This window comes from Nerophis lumbriciformis, linkage group LG29 (genome assembly GCF_033978685.3).
Source record: "Nerophis lumbriciformis linkage group LG29, RoL_Nlum_v2.1, whole genome shotgun sequence".
Classification (NCBI taxonomy): Eukaryota; Metazoa; Chordata; class Actinopteri; order Syngnathiformes; family Syngnathidae; genus Nerophis; species Nerophis lumbriciformis.
This window is the reverse complement of record NC_084576.2, coordinates 19,696,689-19,721,162: the sequence shown is the minus strand read 5'-3', so window position 1 is coordinate 19,721,162 and position 24,474 is coordinate 19,696,689. Positions and strand designations below refer to the sequence as shown.

At 40.4% G+C, this 24,474-nt stretch overlaps 1 protein-coding gene across 2 annotated transcripts; it reads left to right on the top strand.

Annotated features, from left to right (window-relative positions):
- ticrr (TopBP1-interacting, checkpoint, and replication regulator) lies at positions 1-23,862 on the top strand. Of its 2 annotated transcripts, none has more exons than XM_061924833.2 (22): positions 1-925; positions 5,510-5,741; positions 7,210-7,442; positions 7,531-7,768; positions 7,888-8,026; positions 10,890-11,014; positions 11,095-11,298; positions 13,404-13,549; positions 13,661-13,761; positions 13,853-13,946; positions 14,051-14,133; positions 14,292-14,522; positions 14,599-14,686; positions 14,800-14,872; positions 16,796-16,924; positions 17,016-17,106; positions 17,203-17,261; positions 17,338-17,597; positions 17,779-19,744; positions 19,904-20,032; positions 23,229-23,360; positions 23,442-23,862. In XM_061924833.2, exons 1-21 carry the CDS (start codon positions 287-289, stop codon positions 23,336-23,338), a joined length of 5,370 nt encoding a protein of 1,789 aa, XP_061780817.1. In that variant the 5' UTR covers positions 1-286; the 3' UTR covers positions 23,339-23,360; positions 23,442-23,862. The 2 variants fall into 2 exon arrangements, with proteins under 2 accessions (XP_061780817.1, XP_061780816.1); XM_061924832.2 differs by having other exon boundaries at positions 16,793-16,924.
- The last annotated feature ends 612 nt before the right edge of the window (positions 23,863-24,474 follow it).

Below are 24,474 nucleotides of genomic sequence, written 5' to 3'. Positions count from 1 at the left end.
GTTAAGAGGTGGCGACGACGAGAAAATGGCGACTGCCGAGTAATTTGGGACAAAATGTTGTGCTGTGCTTTGAGACGTTTTCGTGGCAGTAACTTAAACGCGGACGTGGCTAGTGTCTACGTAATTCGCTGTGTGTCAAACGTTTGAACCAATAATGGAAGAAAATGTATCGCTACATGAGTCGCAGTAGCTACTACGAGCTAGCATGAAGTTTGTGTCGCTCATGTTATTTGTTGTCAATGGCGCACATGTTTGAATTGACATTCCATTGAAGCCGATTGCCGCCATGGCTTCTCACAACCTGGTATTTGTCGTCGATGTGGATGACCGAGATCGTGTGGACGTCCTGAAACGTGGGATTCTACAGATATTGCTGCACTACGGATACAAGCACGGGTTTGACAAAGTGCGCTGGGGCTATAAGTTCTTCCAAAGCAAGACGGGCCGACACGCCAGCCTCAAAGCGAGGGGCTCGGACTTTAAGGAGCTTTGCCACAAAACATTCCAGGACTTCGAGGTAGAATTCGACGAGAGGGAAAAGTCCCGCACCCCGCAGCGGAAGCAGCCTTGCAGCCAGTCCGCTTCGGTGCAAACCGCCCTGAAGGAAATCCTGCTGGACTTCCAGTGGGACCGACCGGACATCACCTCTCCCACCAAGCTGTCCCTCAGGCCCAGGAAGGCGAGCCGGGCTTCTGGCAAGCCCGCACATTCCCAGGAGGACGACCTTTCGAGCCACGGGAGGAATGAAGTGTTTATTGTGTCCGAGTGCCCACGGAGCTGGACACAACTGGCGGACTTCCTCTGTGCGGAACACCTTGACATACATTCGGACTTGTCCGAGAACATTCTGTCCAAAGCTGTCCAGGACATGCTGGCTCAAAGGCACGTCGTGCTGCACTGGCTTGACAGCTCTTCGCGTGTCCAGGTAGGCTTTTTGTCCATTTTTTTTAATAGCGCAGGTGAGCTGCAGACTACCCCCGCCGACTGGTGCCTGGAGAAAACCAACACACTAGTGACGTGCGGTGAGGTTGATGGCTGGTGAGGCGCTGACTTCATCACAGTCAGATTTACAAACATGAACCCTAAAGAGTATCTTATTCACCATTTGATTGGCAGCGGTTAACGGGTTATGTTTAAAAGCTCATATCAGCATTCTTCCCTGCTTGGCACTCAGCATCAAGGGTTGGAATTGGGGGTTAATTCATACCAAAGACTATAAAAATGGGACTCATTACCTCCCTGCTTGGCACTCAGCATCAAGGGTTGGAAATGATTCCCGGGCGCGACCACCGCTGCTTCTCACTGCTCCCCTCACCTCTCAGGGTGTAAACAAGGGGATGGGTCAAATGCAGAGGACAAATTTCACCACACCTAGTGTGTGTGTGACAATCTTTGGTACTTTTAACTTTAGAGTCACAATAACTTGCAATCTAATTTGTAAATCGAGGTGGGGGAAATAATCGATTTTCAGATGCATCATAATTCGGACTTGGACGATTATAAAATCGTAAACGTCGGTCATCCATCCATCCATTTTCTACTGCTTGTCCTTTTGGGTTCGCGGGGTGTGTTGGTGCCTATCTCAGCTGCATTCGGACAGACAGACAACTGCATCCAGATAGACAGACAACATTCACACACTAGGGCCAATTTAGTGTTGCCAATCAACCTATCCCTAGGAGGAAGCCGGAGTACCCGCAGGAAACCCACGGAGTCACGGGGAGAACACGCAAATTCCACACAGAAAGATCCCAAGCCCGGGATTGAACTCAGGACCTTCGTATTGTGAGGCACATGCACTAACCCCTGTTCCAACATGCTGCGTTAATCAATATATTTGTTGTAAAAAAAAAAAAAAAGTAATGATGACTGTTGTAAAATTTGGCTGACTGCAGCGATTCACCTCATCGATAGATCTGACCAGCTCCTTTTATTTTAGGGCAGTTATGTTCCAGTTTTGCACACAGTTCCGTCAATTTGGTAAATGTAATGGAAATTAATTTAACTGTTTCTTATTACAAATGCACTGTTTTTAGGAATAAGCGGTAGGAAATGGATGGATGGATGTTTTTAAATATTGCAAGTAGGGTTGTACCGTGCGGTATACCAGTATTGGTATATTACCGCAATACTAATGAATTATATTCGGTACTATACTGTACCGTCTCTAAAAAGTACAGGTTCCCCCCGCCCCTCCGTCGTCGTCACGAGCAGACGAGCATGTTCGCCAGCGCACAATCACGGAGTACTTACAAGCAGACAAGGTGTGTAGACCGAAAAGGGAAAATGGACGTATTTTGGCTTTAAAAACTAACGATAAAAGTGAAGCTGTACCACTGAAACACCCTCAGGAAGAGGTGCTTTAAGACATGGCTAGCTAGCTAGTGGCTATAGTCCAGCCACGGTCGGCAGTGTTTTAGCTACTTCTTAAATGATTCTCGCCTCCATGCTGACGAATAAAGTAAGTTTCTTACAAGTATCATCCCTGCAGGACGAGGAATAGCTAAACATGCTTCACTACACACCGTAGCTCACCGGCATGACCACTAATGACGCCGTTCCTGAATGTAAACAAACGCCATTGGTGGATCTACACCTGACATCCACTGTAATGATACCAAATACAGTAGCGTATCTAATCGATACTACTATGATTACATCAATATTTTTTAGCACCACAAAATCTTTTTATTTTATTTTATTTTTTAATATGTATATTATGTTTAAAAACTCTGGAAATATGTCCCTGGACACATGAGGACTTTAAATATGACCAATGTATGATCCTGTAACTACTTGGTATCGGATTGATACCTAAATTGGTGGTATCATCCAAAACGAATGTAAAGAATCAGAATCAGCTTTATTGTCATTACGCAGGGTAACGAGATTTAGGCCATTCCATACAGTGCGATGTATGCATGCAAGAAAACAATGTGTAAATATATAAAAATATAGAAGTGCAATGAAAGGTGTGGAAGAGAACAGTGTACACTCTATACTGTCTGTACAGTGTACTCTCTATACGCTCTGTGCAAAATGTACACCCTATACACTCTGTACAAATGTACACCCTATACTGTATAAAGCATCCAAACAGAAGAATCAGTGATTATTACATATAAACAGAAGTGTAGATTGAACATGTTAAAAGAGAAAGTAAGCAGATATTAACAGTAAGTGAACAGGTAGATTAATAATTCATTTTCTACCACTCAAAATATTGGTATCGGGACAACACTAGTTGCAAGTGACAAACGCGTATTTGGTGAAAGGAAAATACATGTAAAACTGCATCAATATACATCAATAATCGATTTTTATTGCTCCTGAATCGTAATTGATTATTTATTTTACCTTTTAAAAAAAAAACAAAAAACTGCAACACATAAAAATACACCATATCAACTTCATTTTTAAAGCCCTTTAAAAACTACAGTTGAAAAACAAAGGGCTGTACACCACAAACAAGTAAACATACAGTATAGGAAAGCATAAAAACAAAGACATAAAACTCACTGACATATAATTTAAAACAAAAGTAAAATATACATTTTATGTGGCTCTTAAGACTCCACAACAATATTTCTTCTGCCAAGAAACTGGGTATCCACGGAGTCTTAAAAAGTTTTTAAAAAGTCTTAAGTCCAATAATATGAATTTAAGGCCTTAAAATGTCTAAAATTCTCCTAAAATCTCATAAAAGGACTTAAATAAGAGTTTGAAAGGTCTTAAAAATCTATTGATGTTACTTTTATTCAAAACATGCATAAACTTCAGTCTCGCTTTGAAATGTTTCGATTTTTGAAGACGCTATAACGTAACTACACAGCGGAACTAACTGCTGCCTGGTCAGAATTGATCAAACACCACCAGCTGTTGCTGTGCGCGCGCAGCTGTGTGTTGACAGCTTAGTTAGCATAGCAATGGAGAAAACTTAACGAAAGCCCACAGCAAAGCCAATTTACTTGCATAAGATGGGTAAGTAAAAGTTCAACGATTTGTGTCTCCTGAACGATCAATGTAATGCATGGTTGAAGATGGTGGATGGAAACGTATAAAGTGTTTCGTACCCAGATGTGCAGCCATCGAGGAAGGAAGTGTTTGTAAACATGGTGGTGAAAGTGAATGGAATGATAATGTAAAAGTCAAAAATCCAGGATAAGTCTGTCAAAAGATGCTGAAACGCCACAAACATTTGCACAACTTTGTAAATCTCATCATAACCCCACCAAAGGAGTGTTATGTGGGTTAAGTGGCGCCAATTGCCAAAGGAAATCACAATGAGATGTTTAGTAGTGAAATCATATTATTACATACAGGAAGCACATGTTAATTTCTCTGTGGTAGTAGTGTACTCAGCAGTAAAACTATATGAAAAAAACATAATTCTCTTATTATTTATATTATTTGTTCCAATAATTTCAGGTCAGCTTCTCATGCCTAATCTTTACACCAAGTTTATACAACAACTGACATTAAAAGCGGTTGCCTGTTTAGTGTTTACACATCTTATTGTGGGGTGAGGAAAGCAATGGAGATTTGTGAATGTCATCTTGTCATGCCGAAATAAATACTAATCCTTGTGTATTAGCAATATGTTTTCAAAAAAGTCACAAAAACAGGTACAAATGTATCCATATACACCGGATACAAAATGAGTTCAGCACATTTGAATGTTATCCACATTATTCACATCCAAATTCTGTTTGAGGCTTGCAAGCCATAATTGCCTTCCTTTTTAGACAATCACTCTGTCTGCACACTGTTTTTCACTACTTTGTGCAGATACAGTAGTACTGTAGATGTTTTTATCAGTTTGCTCAATTCTGACAGCCGAAAAAAACATTACCAAAGTTATTAACCTTTTAGCTTTAGCAGAGATGCTGACTGTCCCTTTCACAGACAATATATTGTGCTTTCCTCTACCATTGCTGATGTTGAGGTTACATGACAACACTTGATATGAAGCACACTGCACCTTATGCAAGAAAACACTTCTATGGCAAATCTGAAAATTAGCTGTTACGATGTTTGCTAATATTTTTTTCCAATTAGTTTAAACTAGAGAAGCTCCGGGTGTATTTAGTTAGTTTAACCATTTTGTTTTCAAACATGAACGAGCAGTGAATGAATTCATATAATTACAATTCATTGTCGACCTCTGATTTTACTTTTTTATATTTTTTGTCCGTATGGATGTGAAATGGTCATAAATTATTTTCAAAATGGTTTTAAAAAAGTCTTAAATTTTACATGTTGAAACCTGCAGAGACCCTGAAGAAAGTATATTGTGTCTTTTCATTATAGTTATTTTTTTAAGTAGAACTTTGTTAAAAGATTTCAGAGTCTATAAATGGCATGATCACATTTAACACTCCAGCGACAATAATAACTAATCATTTTGGTCACAGTAACCGTGACATGAAAGTTTTGTATCATTCCATCCTCACTTTTTGGTCAAATAAATCCACTGATGGACATCTGCATTGCCCTTACCTCAATACAGAACATGCAATGTGAGGACCAGCTTGGCTCTGACAAGCTCTCTCAGGTCCTGGCAAAGGTTGGTGGCAAAGTCATCCCGATGGTGGCACTGTTGAACCTTTACACCGCTCAGAAGACACCCCTCGGGATCGAGAGCTTGCCGTTCCGGTCCACTCTTGAATACCTGCTGTCGTCTGAAAACCAACACAGCCTTGCTTTTCCTGTCACACGGGGCATTCTGCGGCTCGACCAAGGTTGTTTTTTTTAATATATATTTTATTTCTTATTTAATGTTTGGATTAAATAGTTTCATCAAGTTATGCAGAACAAAATGCAAACTTACCAAACCTTTATCATGCCATACACATGTAAAAAGTGAAAACAAGTATAACGTGGACAAGATCGAGATTAGTGCTGCACGATTTTGAGTAAAAACCTAAATGCATTTTTTCTCCCCAAAATTGCGATTTGATTTGCAATTTTTTTATTTTATACATATAAATGCATACAACTGAAAATAATGAGTGAAGAAAGACATGTTACTTGTTTAGACTCTCACATAAGAACAACAATATGCAATAATTTACTTAAAATATTTTTGCTTAATGCAGACAGAGCTTTTGTCAACATTTTGCTCTTAAACTAAATAAATCAATTTATAATGTAATTGTGATATGTGATTATAATGCAAGTAACCATTTAAAATAATATTAAATTAGATTAGGGACGGCGTGGCGCAGTGGAAGAATGGCCGTGCGCGACCCGAGGGTCCCTAGTTCAATCCCCACCTAGTACCAACCTCGTCATGTCCGTTGTGTCCTGAGCAAGACACTTCACCCTTGCTCCTAATGGGTGCTGGTTAGCGCCTTGCATGGCAGCTCCCTCCATCAGTGTGTGAATGTGTGTGTGAATGGGTAAATGTGGAAGTAGTGTCAAAGCGCTTTGAGTACCTTGAAGGTAGAAAAGCGCTATACAAGTACAACCCATTTATCATTATTTATTTATGTCACTACTGTAGAATTGTTTACCATTGTACTGTAATTACAAGGTAAATAACTTTATCCTAAGTACATAAACAAAATGAAATTGACTAATTTCTGTAAGCAATAATATAACTTACTGTAAATAAATATTGAACATCTTAAAGTGCATTTTTTTTCCAGTTGGAAAAACTAGGTCGAATAGTGGATTTTTTATATTTTGCTGTCACGTGATTACAGCATTCTTGCTCGTTGGTCTGTGTTGATGGGCTCATATTGCCCATCCGAATTAAAGTGGAAATATTCCCAGATATTTGGCTTTGACATCATATTTTTTCTTTGTTACTTTACGGGACTTCTCACTGGCAAGTCGCAAGGCTGTCTGTCCTTCTTGTGTGCAAAGATTGTGATTACTGAAAAGAGTGCTCACTGCATTCAGTTAATCCTACTGTTAAATAAACTTGCTGAGAGCGATGTACAGAGTGACACGTCTTTCTCCATTTTAAGCGAGAGACAAAATCACTCAACAATTTTGATTGACAAACATGGCTGTCCCTCGAATGCTGGTTACGGCGGAGAAAAAAAACCCTCAGCCTCTTGTGGTTACGTTATCCCACTAATTAAAACCTCGATGTTGGTTCGATGTAGATACATCGTGCAGCTCTAATCTAAGTACAAATGACTTGTGCATTGAACATAAAGAATCCCTGTGGTGTTCACCTGTAAGTCTCCTCTCCCTCAGGTGACGTTGCACAGAGCTGTGCTATCACTTTAGAGCCAATGTCCTGGAGACAAGGCGGCCAACCTGAGGGTGTGGAAGTGAGTCTGAAGGGTGTGCTGCATGGCTGGGATGCCTCTTCACTGTCGGGCACCTCCACAGAGTCGTGGCTGCTTCAGTGCTCCCACGCGAGCGAACCAGAAGCCCCTTCCTTCCTTCACGTCCTAATGGAGCTGTTTGCTCATTCACTGCCCATGGTGACACATCTAAATACAACTTTCAATAACATGTAATCTGCTTTTTTGTAGTTAACCTATATTAAATTCTGCTTATTTTTCCTCCCAGTATGCGGAGGTGAGCATCAGCGGCCTGTCGTCCTCAGCTGTTCTCTCGCCGTTGTCCCATGTTTCAGCTCTGCTCACCGTCATCCATCCCGCGATCGCTCAGCACCTTCAGCCTCGCACCACTGAGCGCATATCTGCCTCCACCACAGCGGGAACCTCTGCTGACCTGCCAGGAGTAGTGAGCAGTGTCTTAGGCGTCGTATACGACATGATGGAGCAGGGTGGTGACAACGCTGATGGTAAGGACAAAACCTCTTTTCCATTGCTGGCTTAATTTATACATTTGAAAAAATATTTAAGAAATAGTAAACATTCTGCTGACTTTTTCATGTCTGCATGTTTGCGTTTGTCCTCTTAGATCCGCCAAATGATCATACTGTTCCAGAGTGGGCCCAGCAGGAGCTTAGTCATCGCCCGATGACAGTCGGATTGTTGGAGACATGGTTTCCTCATTCAGATCACTCGGGAGTCACTTCCAATTTAATGGAGTCATTGAGGTACACACATTATTACTGCAAGCGTATAAAATGAAAGGTTTAAAAAGTTTCCCAATGATACATTGATAAGCTTACATTGTAGTATGCAGTGTTGGCCCTGGTGCTGTACTGCTTCCATCAGTTTTTTTATCCATTGATTGATTGAAACTTTTATTAGTAGATTGCACAGTACAGTACATATTCCGTACAATTGACCACTAAATGGTAACACCCGAATAAGTTTTTCAACTTGTTTAAGTCGGGGTCCACGTAAATCAATTCATGGTACAAATATATACTATCACATACCTGCCAACTACTCCGGTTTTCCCGTAATTAGTACGGTTTTCATCAACCTATTCCGGGTTACGGTTGCAGTGATAAAAAATACGTTTTTTCATTAATTAAAAAAAAGTATTTTTTTAAAATGCGCGAGGCTATTTATAGCACCGCTGCCAAGCACGAGGCACCTGTTGCCATTGTTTCCAAACGAGCGAACGATCATGGAATCAGCCGGAGAAACATCGCAAACGAGTCTTAAACCGAAAAGAAAACTGCAGTCATTCCGTAAAGAATATTCAAAAGCCTATCCGGGAATAATTATCCGTTCCAAAAAGGGTGAAAACTACGCGAATTGCACCTTGTGCAGACAAGATTTTTCGATCGGACACGGAGGAATTAGCGATGTAAAAGACCACGTTGGGACAAAAAAAACACAAGTCTAATGCCGTTGCTAGCGATACAAGTGGAAAACTTTCAACGTTTTTCGGATTTTAGCCACAAAAAGGTAATGACACCAATGTTATCTATTGGAATTGTTAAGTGTTTATACTATTTATGCTTTCAAGTCCAAGTTGAAGAAATCTTGTTAAATGTTGACAGCATAACTACCAAAATACAGAAGTATGTCCTTAATATTTTTGCAGTGCTATTTCTGTTGAAAAGTTAAAATGATTACATTAGAGATGTGATGTGCCACTTTTCAAGTGTCTGATGGCTTAAATTAATTTTCATTAATTTTTCATATTTTGAATTCTTTTGAAAGGCTTACAAAAAAACTACATTTGAATTGTAATTCCATGCTATTGACAGGACTATTAATTTTAATGAAGTTAGCTTACCATGTTTACAGTATGATAATTGTGATAGAAATGTGAATTTTAGGCACAGAATATTTTTTACAATTGAACAAGGAAGTAGATTATACAAGCTTGGACAGAAAGTTAATAATGACAGCAATTTTTTTTTTAATGGAATTGTTTAGTACTGTTTTACCATTTGTTTACTGTAAAAAGTGTTTATACTGTTTATACTTTCAATTAACAAATTGAAGTCTTGTGAAAGGTTGACAGGATAACTGGCATTAACTGTCAAAATAATTTCAAACTATTGAAGTTAGCTTACAGAATAAACATGTCAATCAACCCATATGATTTTTGCTATAATATTTTTGTTTTGAAAAGTCACTGTGACTGATAGAAAAGTGATGGTTTTAGCAACATTTTAACCTGTCTGAATGCTAATAATCATTTTGCGTCGGGGGGCGAAGCCTGAACCCCCCACCAGGACCTTGTCCTGGACCTACCGGGGCCTGCGGCCCCTGGACCCTGGCTACTAGGTTTTTCTGATTTCAAAAGTTGGCAGGTATGCTATCAGCATAATACAGTCATCACACAAGTTAATCATCAGAGTATATACATTGTATATACATCCATAGGACCAGGGCCTATTTTTGGGCCGTTAACTAGGTTTTTGCAACTATAGGGTTGTCAAAAAATTTGGGTTTCTCAATGGTGGTCCGTATGTCAACCACTTCTGGCAGTAATGTCAATATCAAACAAGCAGAAGAAGTCTTGAGCTAAAGTCATAAATACGTTTTTTAAGCACAAAGTTTATGACTAAAGTGGCGAAGCTGTATTTTAATTTGCGCTTACATTTTATTGACAGTTTATTTAAGAAACATATTTTTTTTACTAGGGCTGTCAAAATTAACAAGTTGCCAAATGGGAAACGTTTTCTGAGTTCTTTGCATGCATATAGAATTTTACATTACATTTTTAACGATAATGTCAGTAATTTATCATTAAAAAAACATTTTGTGGTACATTACGTGGGACATTTGTCAAAAAGACAGCCAAAAAGGTTGGTTAATGAGAATAAATCTAAATGTAAAATATAGTGTTGAAATGCACCCAATTGCAGGAAATTGTCTTTCGGTGCTTGTGTGGCAGCACTTTGTGCTGATAAAAATTTTCTTTTTTTTCGTCAGTTTTCATCTTTCTTTCTTTTTTTTCCTAAAAAGGGTGCTCACATGCCTAAACTTACCGATTTTTGTGCAAATAAATGAAATGCATTCAAGTAAAATGTTTAAAAAACATTCCTGGATGACATTTTTAAAATAAAATTGAATTTGTGTACAAATATTGGTCTTTTTTTAAGCAAAATTTGATTATGCAAGCAAGTGATCACCTGTGATTAAAAATGTATTAATCCATACTCCAAAATGTGATGAATCTGATTGAAAATGTAATAATTTGCAATTAATTTACTAGTGTATTTATTTCAGCAATAATTGTATGTAAATATATTTTTCATCGTTTTATGAGTCTATTCTTTTGCCGTATATTTGATTAATATTTATTTTTGTATTCAGCCTGACCTAATAATATTTGTGGTTAACACAAATCCATTTATATGATTTGACAGAGTTTATCCTCTTAAGCTGTGACTAGGTTATATATAATTATTGAATGCGATTAAAATCAAGACAAAGACTTACCAACTCAGTGTTAATATTTGAGTTAGGCCCAGGCCCCTCTGTAGTGGAGAAACTTTGACCCTTGGTCAAAAAGGTTAAAAACCCCTGGCTTACATTCCTTGACAGGTCATTCTACGCAGTGCCTGACCAAAGAGAAGAAGAGGACTTTCTCTGCCAAACAGAGCTGACCAATGACCTAGCAGAACTGTACCAGACATCAGAGGGAGCAGACAAGAAGAGGGGCAAAAAACGTATGAAATCAAATAAGAGAACCAGTTAATACAGTGTACTACTGAGAAATCTCAACTAGTCAACTTGTTTTCCCTTGCAGGAGGCACCCAGCGCACACCTGTAAAGCAGAAGATGAAAACAATGAGTCGCTCCTTGCAGATGCTGAATGTGGCGCGGCTTAATGTAAAGGCCCAGAAGAGCCAGGCTGATGCAGAGCCGATGGGGCCGGAGGACAAAGGGGCTGAGCGACCGTCGAAGAGGCGCTCAAACGACAAAACAAGAGCTGGAGCAGCCAACGTCATCAGTTAGTATCACTCACTGTCATCACAAGAACGTCTCCCATTCATTGTGTGTTCAATAGGGGTGCCTGATAAATATCGGACAGATAATTATTGATATGAAGAATTATGGCGTCTTACTAGTAAATCTAATAACATTATAAAATAGCTGCGACAAACGATAAAAAAATGCTCCGATGATGCGATGTTACCCATACTGCGCTGCAGGTAGTTTAGGGTGAGCAAATCAAGCACTCCTTTTCTCCTACTTTAAACGACATGTCGTAAACTTCCCGTGAGCTTATTCTAATCAAACCTGGCGTTGATTCGTGTAGGACTGGTTCCCAGGTTGGAGTTGTGATGTAATACAGTAGTACCTCAACTTACAAGCACAATTTGTTCCATGACCGAGCTCATAACTCGAAACACTCGTGTCTCACATTAGCCCGCCCATTTAAATGAATTCAAATTAATTTCATCTATGCTTGCCCCAAAACTCTACAAATTTAACATGTGACGTGCCTTTTTATAAATAGAGGGGCAAGCGATTGAAAATGAATGGAAAAAAACTACTTTTAAATAAATACTGTTTGAAAATCAATAGAATAAAATGTAATAGAAGCTACTGTATTTTTTTAATTATTAATAAATAATGTCTTCATATTGTACAGCATTTATCTTCGAGACTGGACTGATGCGGTCCTCTTTGTGCTGCTTCTCCATCCAGTGTTGCTAAATCCGCTTATTGTTAGCAACTTGTTTTCATAGTTGCTTGTCTCTCTTTTGAGATCTGACAACACTGTCTCTGTCGTTAACAATGCAAGCTAGGACATCGTTTTATTAAGTTGCGCACTGATCTCTGAGTGACGAACCAGACAGGTTACAGTTGACATTTGCACAAGACCCAATGAGCAAGGCTACTGCTCGCTTGTCCCAGTTTGTAGAGTCTGGCGGAAAGAGCAAACTGAAACACGAACCATTCGGCAGCTCCTTTATATTTTCTTGTATTAATGTCCACTTTGTGGCGGAAGCTGAGTTCTGCTTGGTGCAGACTGACGGTGCTACGTTCGCACCACCTTGCCGAGTATAGCACCAAGTAACGGTTTACTTTTCTGATTCGGTGGGTGTCGTCCTTTTCACTCACGTTCTCAGTTCCGCTGGTCGGAGAGCAGAATTGTGTCTAATTGAATGTACACTGTGAGGGACATTGCACAGATCAGTCTAGCTCGCTCCAGTGCAAGCTACTTTTCTTCTGTTGTCCCCAGCTAAAGGCAAAGTGACTACAGGTTAAAAGTGTATTTTATATATGGAATAACAAAATCGACTTAATGAATGGCAAGAAAAGAAACACATGCTGAAGCACTGAGAAGTGGCGACCAAGTAATGAACTGCGAAAACGGGTTGTGACATAAGGGTCTGTGCCTCTCCAAAAATGGCTGCGCCCCATGTGTACTGTTCTGCTGAGGAAGTGACGACCACAAAAATGGCTGCGCCCTAAGGATTACAGCGGCACAATGAATAAATTAAGCGTTCTACGCCTAGACATGGTTCCCTGGTATTTCCGGGTACCGGGTTATCAGGAAATTTTTGGAACCGGGAAACATGCTGGTTTGTATGTCCAGGGTGAGTAGAGTGTGTGGTTGGTAAAACGGTTGAAATCTGAAATGTTTGATATGCAGTAGATTGTATACGTAATGCCCAAATCGGCAGAAAATTCCGGGAAAATCTGGAATTTTAGGAAAGGGAAAACATGTTTTGCGTTGTATATATATCGGAAAGTAGTGTGGGTGGATGGTTGAAAGGTCGGATTCGGGTTTAACATCGCTGCAAAATTTTGAGAATTTAGGGCATTGTAGAACTACCGGTATGCCCTAAATATGTCCGTTCATTTGAATGTGAATTTCTTGGAATTTGGTAATTTCAGGAAAATCGTGAATTTAAATAAATATTGATCCTAGCACAATTGTCATAGATGATGTTAGAATTTTTGTAATCGGTTGAAAAATGTTGACAACAGTTGAGAAAGGGATATTTTGGAATTTCGGGAAAATAATATGATTTTTTTGGTGTAGAATCTTATGTGTGAATGCTTGGGCATTCACACTTATCAAGTTGTGTCTTCCTCTGTCAGCCTTCACCAGTGAAGCCGAGTTGCTGTCTCATCTGAAATCCACCTATGAGAAGACTATGGCGGAGCAAGACTTCTCTCTTCCCGCTGGTGTTCAGCAGCTTCTGACTGCTGTGAAAATGTTCCTCATGGAAGGGTCCGAGCTGCAGGTGAAACACAATTTGGTAAACGTAACAATGGATGTGAACAGCTTGACATCAATCACAGAAAATGACACATGGTTTCCATTTGCATGTGTAAAATCATGTTTTCCTTCACAGGTCAAGACCCTGCAGTTCTCCCAGCAGCACCTTCTGAAGACTGGCAGATCCATCAGGCAATCGCATGGCTCCACCTCTAATGTTGAGAGCAAAGTCAGAGAGTAAGTGTCTGATGTGTGCTTCATCCTTTTGATGTCTCTGTATGTTAATAGGTAGCCTCTTAAGTACAGTAATACACTTTGTGTCCAATAGGTGCCAGCTCCAGGCATGGCTAAGGTTGGAGTTATGCAGACTTTTCTCCTCAGAACAGGCTGATGACCTGGATTCTGAACAGATGGCTGAAGAGGTAGGATGCCCTCGATTGAGTGAAATGTCTACAACTGCAACTGTTTTTATCAATCCATTTATTGACTTCTGGTTTTCTTTCTCCATTTAAACCACTGTGTTAAGGTGGCGGAAATGCTGAGAATTATATCCCTATCAAAAGACCCTGTGAGTCTCGCAAGGTTTCTTCAAGATGAAGTCCTTCCAGTGTAAGTGTTTTAGTCCAATAGTCTTGTCATGTTTTACCTATTTAGCAATAAACCCGCATTGCTGTTTTAATTATTTATTTATTTTCAAAAGCCAGATTTTATTACAAAGGCAAAGCTTTTTTTGATGTAGCTATTTTAACTAAAGTCTCTCATGGCAGGTTCCTGACAGCCATCCCAAGGGTCCTGGCAGACATTTACCACAGCTTGGGCACGCAGCTCCCTGAGGCTTTAGTGGCCGTTCTTCCGACAGACTTCTTCAGTGACGAGTCAGTGGCGAAGGACAGTGTTTCTCCTTCAGCGTCCTCGTCCTCGCTTGCAGCACACAGTTTGCTTTCAAACGATAGCGATCGCCTGCACGATCTGCGAGATCGCTCAGCTAAAAAACGGAGGTGAGAGGCGGAGGAGCTGCATGTTCTATTGTTGGTGGGATTTTGCAGGTGTTGAATATCTGTGAATCATTTCCAGGAGTGGGATGCTGACCCGTCATCGCAGTATGACAGAATCTTCACAGAGTCTCCGCCAAATAGAGATGCCCAAAAAGACAACACGAACTGTGAGATTAACCTAGACAATTAATCGTCAATAATTTATTTGTAATTTCTGTATTAATCCATCGTTCATGTTTCTAATTGCCAATATCACATCCATTTATTTTGTCCTCTTTAGTCCAAGTCAAAAGTCTGTGTCGCTTCAGAGGAAGCAGTTGCGGTACCTCAACCTCAGAAACGGGAAACACATGGTACAGTATGCTTTTTGGTGTAGATAAGTCTTACCTGTGTGAAGTTGGCCCCCTTATCAATGCAAATATTGACTTATACAGTCCCTGACAGAAGTCTTGTCGCTTGGGTACAAGTTGATCTTAAGTGCCCCTCAAATATATATCTAATCTTTTTACAATAAAATGCTCATTTCAATCCCTACAGCTTTTGAAATAATGTTTTGTAGCCAAAGAAAACTGCTGAAAAGCATTCTAACATTCACAGCAGTTTTTGCAAGGACAAAAGTCTTGTTGCCATTTCATATCCCAATCCTAGATTACAGCCGCACCTCTGATCATAATTGATCAATCAATTAGTGGGTACATATAAAAAGAATCCCAGCACACCAGACCTTCACATCAACTGCCACTTGACCGCTGACAACATGCCTAAGATTCACCCTGAGACCAAAGTATTGGTTGTCAAGAGGCTGAAGACCATATTCCCTGCAGAGGTGGCTGACACCCTCAATGTGTCTCAGCGTCAAGTACAAAGAAAAAGATTTGAAGAGATGAGATGTTTTTGACAAGCCCAAGTCCGGCAGACCCCTCAAGACAACGGACCATTTGTTGGCTCAAAAATCCAAGACCAGCCTTTTTTCCACGGCAGCAGAGCTCCAAGCCTGGTTACTTCAAGTTCCCGTGTCAACTAGAACAGTTTGTGGAATTCTCTCTCCAAATGACCTCCATGGTCGAATCAGTGCCCAGAAACCAGTCTTAAACAAAAAGCAATTTTAAAAATGTGTGGCTTTTGCCTAGGTCCACCACCTGCTAAAAGGATGGACCCTGGAAAAGTGGTAGAAGGTGAAATTCTAGGATGAATCTTCAGTTGAATTACTTCAGTCCCCGCAAATATTGCAGGAGACCTACTTGAGCCCGCACGGACTCGAGATTCACCTACAAAACAGTTAAGTTTGGTGGTGGAAAATCCTGGTCTGGGGTTACACACAGTATGGAAGTATGCGAGAGATTTGCAGGGCAAAAGGCAATATCAATAGCCTAAAATATCAAGAAGTGTTAGCTCCTTCTTATGTTCCCAACCAAAAAAGGGGGAACATTTTGAAGCAGGATGGTGCTTGATCGCATACTCCCATCCCTACATCAAAGTTCCTCAAGGTGAAGAAGATCAAGGTACTCTAAGAATGGCCAGACATGAACATCGTTGCGCAAGTCTGGGGTAGAATGAAAGAAGAAGCATTGAAGACGAAATCAAAGAATCTTGATGAAGTAATTGGGGCTTAAATCACCAAAAATGATTCCCGGGCGCGGCCACCGCTGCTGCTCACTGCTCCCCTCACCTCCAAGGGGGTGATCAAGGGTGATGGGTCAAATGCAGAGAATAATTTCGCCACACCTAGTGTATGTGTGACAATCATGGGTACTTTAACTTTAACTTTTAACTCTGGGAGGTGACTGCTTTCTTTGCTATTTCTGATGACTTCATCAATAAATTGTATGAATCATTGTCGAACCACATGGCTGCAGTCCTTCAAGCTCATGGAAGACATACAAGATATTAAATATGGATATCACACCGCCACTACTTAATTCACTGACGTTATGCAACATATTTTTGTAACTGAAGGAAATTTGTTAAATTTCCACATTAGTCCCTGCAGATGACAAAACTTGTGTATTGCCAAAATCTAACCTTTCTGTGTTCATTAAATGATTAATCTTTCTTCAGTGAAGGAAATATATTTCATTATATTAAACATGATTTGGGAGGGGTTTAGCTTTCATATGAGCCATTTCTGAAACCAACAGGTTAATTAAAAGTCAGTGTTATAAGCTGTTGTTTCTACAAAATGGATAAGTGACAATACTTCAGGGTCTGTACATGATTCTCAAACTGGAAAAAAAAATTCACTGTCCTCAATACAATCTCTGATTTGTTGCCAGAAGTTACCAAGGTGAGAAGAAACCTCTTCAACCAAGAGATGGTGTCCCCATCTAAGAAGGCTAAACTCCCAAGGAGCCGGTCTGTGTCGTCTGTGGAAGGACTGAAACGCAAACGATCAGATGAGTCTGAAGGTAAAATCTGGACCACGAAGCAATTAATGCATTTTCTGAACAAAACGGCTCTTTATTTTTAGTGTGTCACTGTATATTTTTTCTTTTTCAGAGAGGCACAGACTCATAACAAACAAAGTAAGTGACACACCCCTCCACAAGCAAGTGTCCAACAGGCTCCTTTATCGACAAAAAGTTGGACGGTATGTGTCATCAAGCAAAGTAGCATATTTGGCTGAAAGCTTTTTGTTATTTAACAATCCTTATGCACATTTGAAAATATTTTTTTCTGTATGTAGAAGCTCTGCACCAAGTGAGGAGTGCATTGTGGAGGAGTCACCAGTAAAACCAGCAGAAGGTTTGTGATTACCTTTCCCTTTTGTTTTTTTCAGTGGATCTTAGACAATAAACATTCAACTTTGTGTTTGTGGCAGAACTCAGAAGGAGCCCGAGGATACAGAAGTTTGCTCGGAGACACTCCTTTTATTCAAGTTCCCACCCTCGTTCCCGCAACCTGGAGAGGGCGCTCTCTGCCTCCCAGCTTCCGCTCAGTGAAGACGTTAACGTGAAAAAAGTACGGTCTCCTATGAGGCTTCTTTTTGGGGCAGCTGAGTCTCCCTGTCGTCCTTCTACCTCTGCGGAAGAACCCAGGACCACCAGATCTCGGCTGTCCACAGACTCCAGTGTCTTTGAGGTAAGTCCATTTATTTATACAGCAAATTAGAATGCTCTACCGGCGTCAGACATTGCATCAAGCAAAGAGGTTGTTAAATTATGTGTTAAATAATGTGTTAAAAAATGTGATGTGTTTTCTATAACTCTCTAGAACTGTTTTATGAAAGTAATATTCTACACTGATGTCTTATTCTGTGTAGAGTCCTGTTAAGACACCAGAAAAAAGCACCAGAGCCCTTTGTTGGAGAACTCCTGGCACCCCAGGAACTTGTAGAACTCCACCTTCATCCAGGGTGCACCTATTTGAGAGTCCTACTGGACAACATGGAATGACCCTGAGGGGCAGGTCCTTTACGTCTCCTGCTAGTAGAACATTTGTTGGAGAGACACCCCCAAAGCAAAGTCCTCTACAGAGTCCACTTAAGGGCATTCTCAGGACACCTGTCAAGACTTTGGAATGTGCCTCTTCCTCTGGATTACATTTGGTTTCCAAGACTCCCAAAAAGAGTGTCACTTGGTCTCCATCGCCAAGAAAATCTCTTGTGCCAGAGGATGCTGTCACGTTCAAGGTGCCTGACTCTCCTCGCATTGCATCTCGTGGTTCACCCAGATTGTTGTTCAACAGTTCATTTAAAAGCCCTAACGAAAATGAGACTTTCAAGACCCCTGAGAAAACTCAGCACAGAGCACTTAATTTATCTTGTCAAGTAAACCTTCTCAGGGATTCACCAAGTAACATTATGCTACAGGAAAGGGACACTAAATCCTCTGAAAGTGTCCAAAATGTTCAACTAGGGGTGGTGCCATCAGAAGTTTCTCCTTGTCAAAAAAACTTGTCTACAAACGCTACTAGAAGTCAAACCAAGACACCAAGCCCCATTCATCAAATGGTCACTCGGTCTGGACGAACACCAGGTAAAAGTCCAAGCATTACGTCTCCGTGTAAGCGAGCATTAGAATCTTCATTGGACAGTTCAGATGTGTCTCCAGCAAAGTCTCTGACACTTGGTAAAACCCCCAGTAAAAACTCAAGATCGCAGTCGGGTGACAGCTTTACCTCAGCACAAGATACCAACAACCCCCCATCCACCTCAAGTCTGGAATGCAACGTGGAGTCAAAAGAGAAAAAAGCGGAGTGTTTGCAAACGTCCCAAAGTGAGCAGAGTTCTCAGTCTGATTCACAAAGCAACGCCACCACTGACGACAGCATGGACATAGTGGACGCGTCAGTCGTAAAGACGCAATTTAGCGGAGGCCTCAAAATGAAAATAACCTTTTCCCGCAAGCCTTCAAAGTCCAGTCAAGACTTTGAGTCAGAAGTGCCATCTCCAAAAGGACACTTACAGACACAAGGTACGCCTGGTCGCAGCTATGGCTTCAGGCAGACTCCCGACCGCCAGCAGCGGGAGGCGGCTGCTCGTTTGGGCTACGCTAATGACCTCCCTAGGTTCTCAACGCCTAGAGGACCGTCCAGGCAGAGGCAACAGAAAGGCACGGGTACACCAAAATCTGCTTCCTATCAAGTAGAAATGGAAATGCAGACATCTGGACTTCCCAAACTCAAATTCCGTTGCAGTGACTCTATGAACGCGGGCGATTTGGTGACTGATAACCGTCCTCAACTAGGAGCTCAGAGCCCTTCAGTCAGCGTTAAACCTTCACTGCTGGAGAGCCCATTGGCATTGTACCCCAAACACAAAGATGCTGGTTGCGTCTCGCCATCTCTCTGTACCCACGTCACGCCAGCTAAAAGCGGCGTGGTTCAGACTTACATCTGCCAGTCCTACACCCCGACACGCCATCCTGCGGGGACCACGCAACCCATTGCGACAGATACCTTCCCCTTATCCCCGTCCCCTCAGAGTGTCGGAAAGGTGACCCCGGAAAACCTGAACAGTTGGCCCCGGAGGAAGAGAGCCAAAGACAAAGGCGTTGGAGGCAAAGAGCGTTGCCAGAAAGGGGAGCCACTGCTGGAAGAGCTGCTGGAAGAGGCTGAGCTCGGAGTGAGCAGGCTGTCAGACATGGATGAAGCTGATGAGCCCGGCCACACGGCGAGCTCAGAACAAGCATTTCCTCGGTCTTCTGTAGAGGACAGAATTGCAGCTTGTCCTCTAAGGGCTGAGGAAGAAATGATGTGGGCAGTTGCAAGTGAAGACGTCGAGTCAAGTAAGCTACACGTTTTTATAACATTAATTTGCAAAAATTATGTTGGTTTGCTAACAATTCATCATTCTAATGAATTATTTGGTTTGATAAGTTGAGAGAAATGTTGGCTGCTAGTCATGTATTCACCATTGTCTGTTCTGTGTTACGACATTTCTACAGCAGCGACCCCTACCAGCTCAAAGGCGAGGAAGCCAGTGACAGCGAGTGGGATTTTTGCCCTCACTCAGTCGCCACTGCTCTTCAAGGGCAAACCAGGTTCTTCAAGCAACAGATCACCACACTGTCAAGGTACAACTTCTCTGGTCAAGTTAGCCCTGATACAACTTGGGATGGGTACATTTGAATTGTTACTGTACCTATTCCCTGGGTATCGGTACTCAACGATGCCAATTTTTAACCTGTTTGAAGTTGGCTCCTCTTATCAATGCAAATATTAAAAAAACACTGCCTTTTATCTGCTGGTTTGTGCCATTAGTTTTGAAGTTGTTCTTTTTTCTTTTCTTTTTTTTTTTTTAAACATTTGTTAATTTTCACACACTTCCAATTGACAAGTTGTAAAACATACATCAAATGCTGTTTCTTTCCCCCTGACAAGTGAAATTGGAATAGAAAATAAACAAAACAAAGAAAAGAAATAAAGTAAGAAATCACAGACCAATGTCAACATAAAACATACTTGCCAACCATCCCGGATTTTCCGGGAGACTCCCGAAATTCAGCGCCTCTCCCGAAAACCTCCCGGGACAAATTTTCTCCCAAAAATCTCCCGAAATTCAGGCGGAGCTGGAGGGGGCGTGGCCTCCAGCTCCATGCGGGCCTGAGTGACGTGTTGACAGCCTGTTCTCACGTCCGCTTTCCCACCATATAAACAGCTAATGATCGAGGGCGAGTTCTTGGTTTCTTATGTGGGTTTATTGTTAGGCAGTTTCATTAACGTCCTCCCAGCGCAGTAACACACAACAACAGCAGTCAAGTTTTCGTCCCCGTAAAGCAGTTCGTTTGCCGTAAACAGCAATGTTGTGACACTTTTAAACAGGACAATACTGTCATCTACTGTACATGCATATGTGACCCACCCATAATGTGTCACATTTTTGTGTTGATTTATTTATTTTATTTTGTGGTTTGAATTCGTTTTTGGAGCTGTCATTACACATTTATCAGTATTCACATTGGTCAGTAGGGGGCAGTAGGGCGTTTCTTCCCAATTGAATGCTATCACCTGCAGACCGGAAGTGTCTTGTCATTCTGATGAGTGCGACCAGTCTGTGAACAATTGAAACGTCCTGTGTGCTTTTTCCTCCTGTATAACAGGTTAGTTTTGTTGAATCAACTCACTGAATAATATCCATGTGATCTTTATAAGTTTAAGTACACATTCTGATGGTGGAGCCTAACTCTAAAGTGTTTGTGAGTTGTGGTTTGTATTTGTGAATGCACAGCTGCAGTAATCAATACAAAAAGGCGACGTGAGTGCGCAATGTTTATATAGGAACTTCTGATCCTAATTCAGACTCCCAAATTATAGCTCCCGTTTTCTTATTGATTTTATAATGTATATTTGTATAATGTGTGTGTTCTGAAATAGTGACAGAATAGAACAAAGATGGACAATTCAACCCTTAACTCAACAATGAGTAGATGTGTTATGTGTGTGTATATGTGTAAATAAATGAACACTGAAATTCAAGTATTTTATTTATTTATATATATATGTATATATATATATATATGTGTATATATATGTATACATATATATATATGTAATAAAATATGTATATATATATATAGCTAGAATTCACTGAAAGTCAAGTATTTCTTATATATATATATATATATATCTTAACCACGCCCCCCAACCACGCCCCCCCCCTCCCCCCGCCCCCCCAACTCCCGAAATCGGAGGCCTCAAGGTTGGCAAGTATGACATAAAACCACAGACAGCTGCATTCCTGAACGATTAGCAACCCACAAGCACACACAAGGCTCATCAACCACTCACATTTCAATTGTGTCATCAGTCAGGGTTAATTTGGAGAGCATTCCCTTATACAGTACCTATTTCAGAAAGGCACCCCACAGTTCTTGAAATTTGGCAGAACAACCATTCAATATCAGCCTAATCTTCTCCAGTTTGAGTACTACATACAGATTATCTTTAATCCATCGGGAGGGGCAAGGAGGTGTTGCCTTCCAATTTAACGCAACAAGTCTTCTAGCCAACAAAGTAGTGAATGCTACAAGATTCTTTTTGGATTTGATAAGGATAGACGTCTAAGGTGCCACCCCAAATAGTCCACTTAGAGGATTCGGTTTAATCCTTTCGCCAGTGACCACAGACAGTGTTAAAAAATGTTGTCCTGTTCAAGGATGGGCAGAGCCAAAACATGTAATAAATTAACAGATATGCCATCGTATATTTTCGCTAATCAAACCTTAGTATAAGTGCAATGTGTTAGCATGCATTGAATAAGGCTGTGTCTGGCACAAATGGAAGACTTATGAACTCTACTTAAGACTTCTGTTCAGCTAGACTCACAGTCTAATACCCGACTTAATTGAAGTCAGACACTGAAGGCGTAAAAGAAAAAAGTTATTCTAAAAACATTTTCTGACTAGCGACGTCATCCAGACCCCACCCCCACCTTGTCAAAATCTACCCAAACTTGTCCCATTCATTTGTGCTATGCTTGTGCTGCAAAATTATTTTCTGTTATAGTTTTTATGGTAGCTATTGCAGGTTTTATGTTATGAACGTGTTATTCTTCATACCAGTCCCCCCTTGTCAAAATCTCCCCAAGCTTGTTCCAACCGTTTGTGCTACAAAAATGAAACTATTATCGTTTTCATGCTAATGTGTTCTTCATAACCAACCACCTCACCTTGTCGAAATCTCCCCAAATGTTTGTGCTGCACGTTTTTTTGTTTTGTTAGTTTGACAAAAAAACATTTGGGACGACTTTGGGGAGATTTTGACAAGGTGGGGGTGGCTGGTTATGAATAAAATAGCACAATGATAGTTTGACAAAAAAAAAAATTAAGCTCAAAGGAAAAATCAGAAAATGTATTTTAGAATAACTTAAAACCTGTACCAGCATAAACAAATGACAGTGTTATTTGTAATAAGGGGGGCTTACTTCACGCAGGTCATTTACCATACTTTTCATCAAGGTGTCTTTATTGACAAAGCTTCTTTTTTTAACACATCATTTTTTGTATTTGAATTTCTGAATTTTTTTACATCAAATTCTAATAATTTCATTGAATAAAAAAATGTGTGCGCAAAATGCACTTTTTTTTTTTAAAGTTTGCCCATCATTGATAGTTCTTATGTAAGACAAGAACACTTTCTTTTGGGTTTTTTATGCCTTCTAAATAGTAAATAAATGCGATCCAATATCCACTTCTATGGGTTTTCAACTCGTGGCATCCACTATGTTGGCGCTTTATTCTAACCCCCAACTTGACGCGCTTACTGTTGCAGACGAAATAGCGGCCGAGAGGAGGATGGAAGTCGACACGGAGCTGTCTCCCTTCAACCGGCCCATCAGACTGTCGAGGCGGAGCTACAGCAGGAAGAGACTCATTCACTGAGACCCCCAGCAAAGCACTAGAGGTGAAACTCTTCAGTTCTTTGTCCATTTGACTCTTTAATTGCCTCTTCTCATTTTGTTCTTTATTTTCTTTTCATCTCCAGGAGTTTTTTTATTTTAAAGAATATTAAAATGGCCCAGTCACCTCTGCATTGACCGTCTACTTTTCAAAAGTGTACTTACAGAATTTGTCTTCCTAAAGCTAAAAATGTGGTTTTATTTGTAAATACTGTCATTTAATCTGTCAGTTCTGAGCCCTATTTTGTGTACTATAAGTTTATTTATTAGTTGTTTTGTTTTTCAAATCATAAAAAACAATTTTAAGTCAAAGGGAATCAAGGTTTTATTCAAATGTAAATATTTTGCTGACTATCTTGTAAATAAATTAGTTTTCATAATGAATTTACTGAATTTTTATTTTCTTTGATGAACATGGAATATGGTAATATGATTTTGTTTACGACAACTAATTTTGAATGTCAGTGGTTGCCATGCAACAAGATGATTCAGGGCAGGTAAAATAAATTGGCTTATTCACACAAATACATGATGTATTAAGAGTTGCGTAAATTTTCTACAAAAAAATGGCGTGTGTTCAATTCCAGAAAACGGCATATGCAAGATAACAAATCAGATGGTGGGCGCACGCATTTATCGAAGCACATTTCTTTGTTACGTCCCAATCAGCGTGGAATTGATCGCAGATGTTTGCTGCCCAGGCTACGCCCTCTTATAAATAAGCAAATCATATTAATAGAAACAAATGAGAAATAAGTGGTAATACATCAGGAAGAAGGTGGATGAGGCCAAAGCAGGCGAGGCGACCGGGGATAAAGTCAGGGTTTCCTCTACATGTAAACGATCGTGGCACCACGCCACGGCAAGATAACTGCCGCCACACCATCAAAATATTTTTAATTTATATATTTTTTTCTTTACATGAAATTTAGGTGATGTATTGTATTAATGGATATACCCTATATAGTCTATTTACTGTTTGCTATAGTACGTTTAAAAAAACAGCTCAAATATAAAAACGTTCATCAATGCTTTATTTGGAAAAACAATAAACGTGCATCTAAGTCAGGGGTGTCAAAGTCAAGGCCTGTGGGCCAGATCCGGCCCACGAATTAATTA

What these genes read in the sequence shown, in the direction of transcription:
- ticrr (XM_061924832.2), top strand. Translation starts at nt 287, where the DNA reads ATGGCTTCTCACAACCTGGTATTTGTCGTCGATGTGGATGACCGAGAT. An exon ending in CAAGAAGAGGGGCAAAAAAC is followed by an intron (nt 11,015 to 11,094) that starts GTATGAAATCAA and finishes TTTCCCTTGCAG; the next exon opens with GAGGCACCCAGCGCACACCT. An exon ending in CGCTCAGCTAAAAAACGGAG is followed by an intron (nt 14,523 to 14,598) that starts GTGAGAGGCGGA and finishes AATCATTTCCAG; the next exon opens with GAGTGGGATGCTGACCCGTC.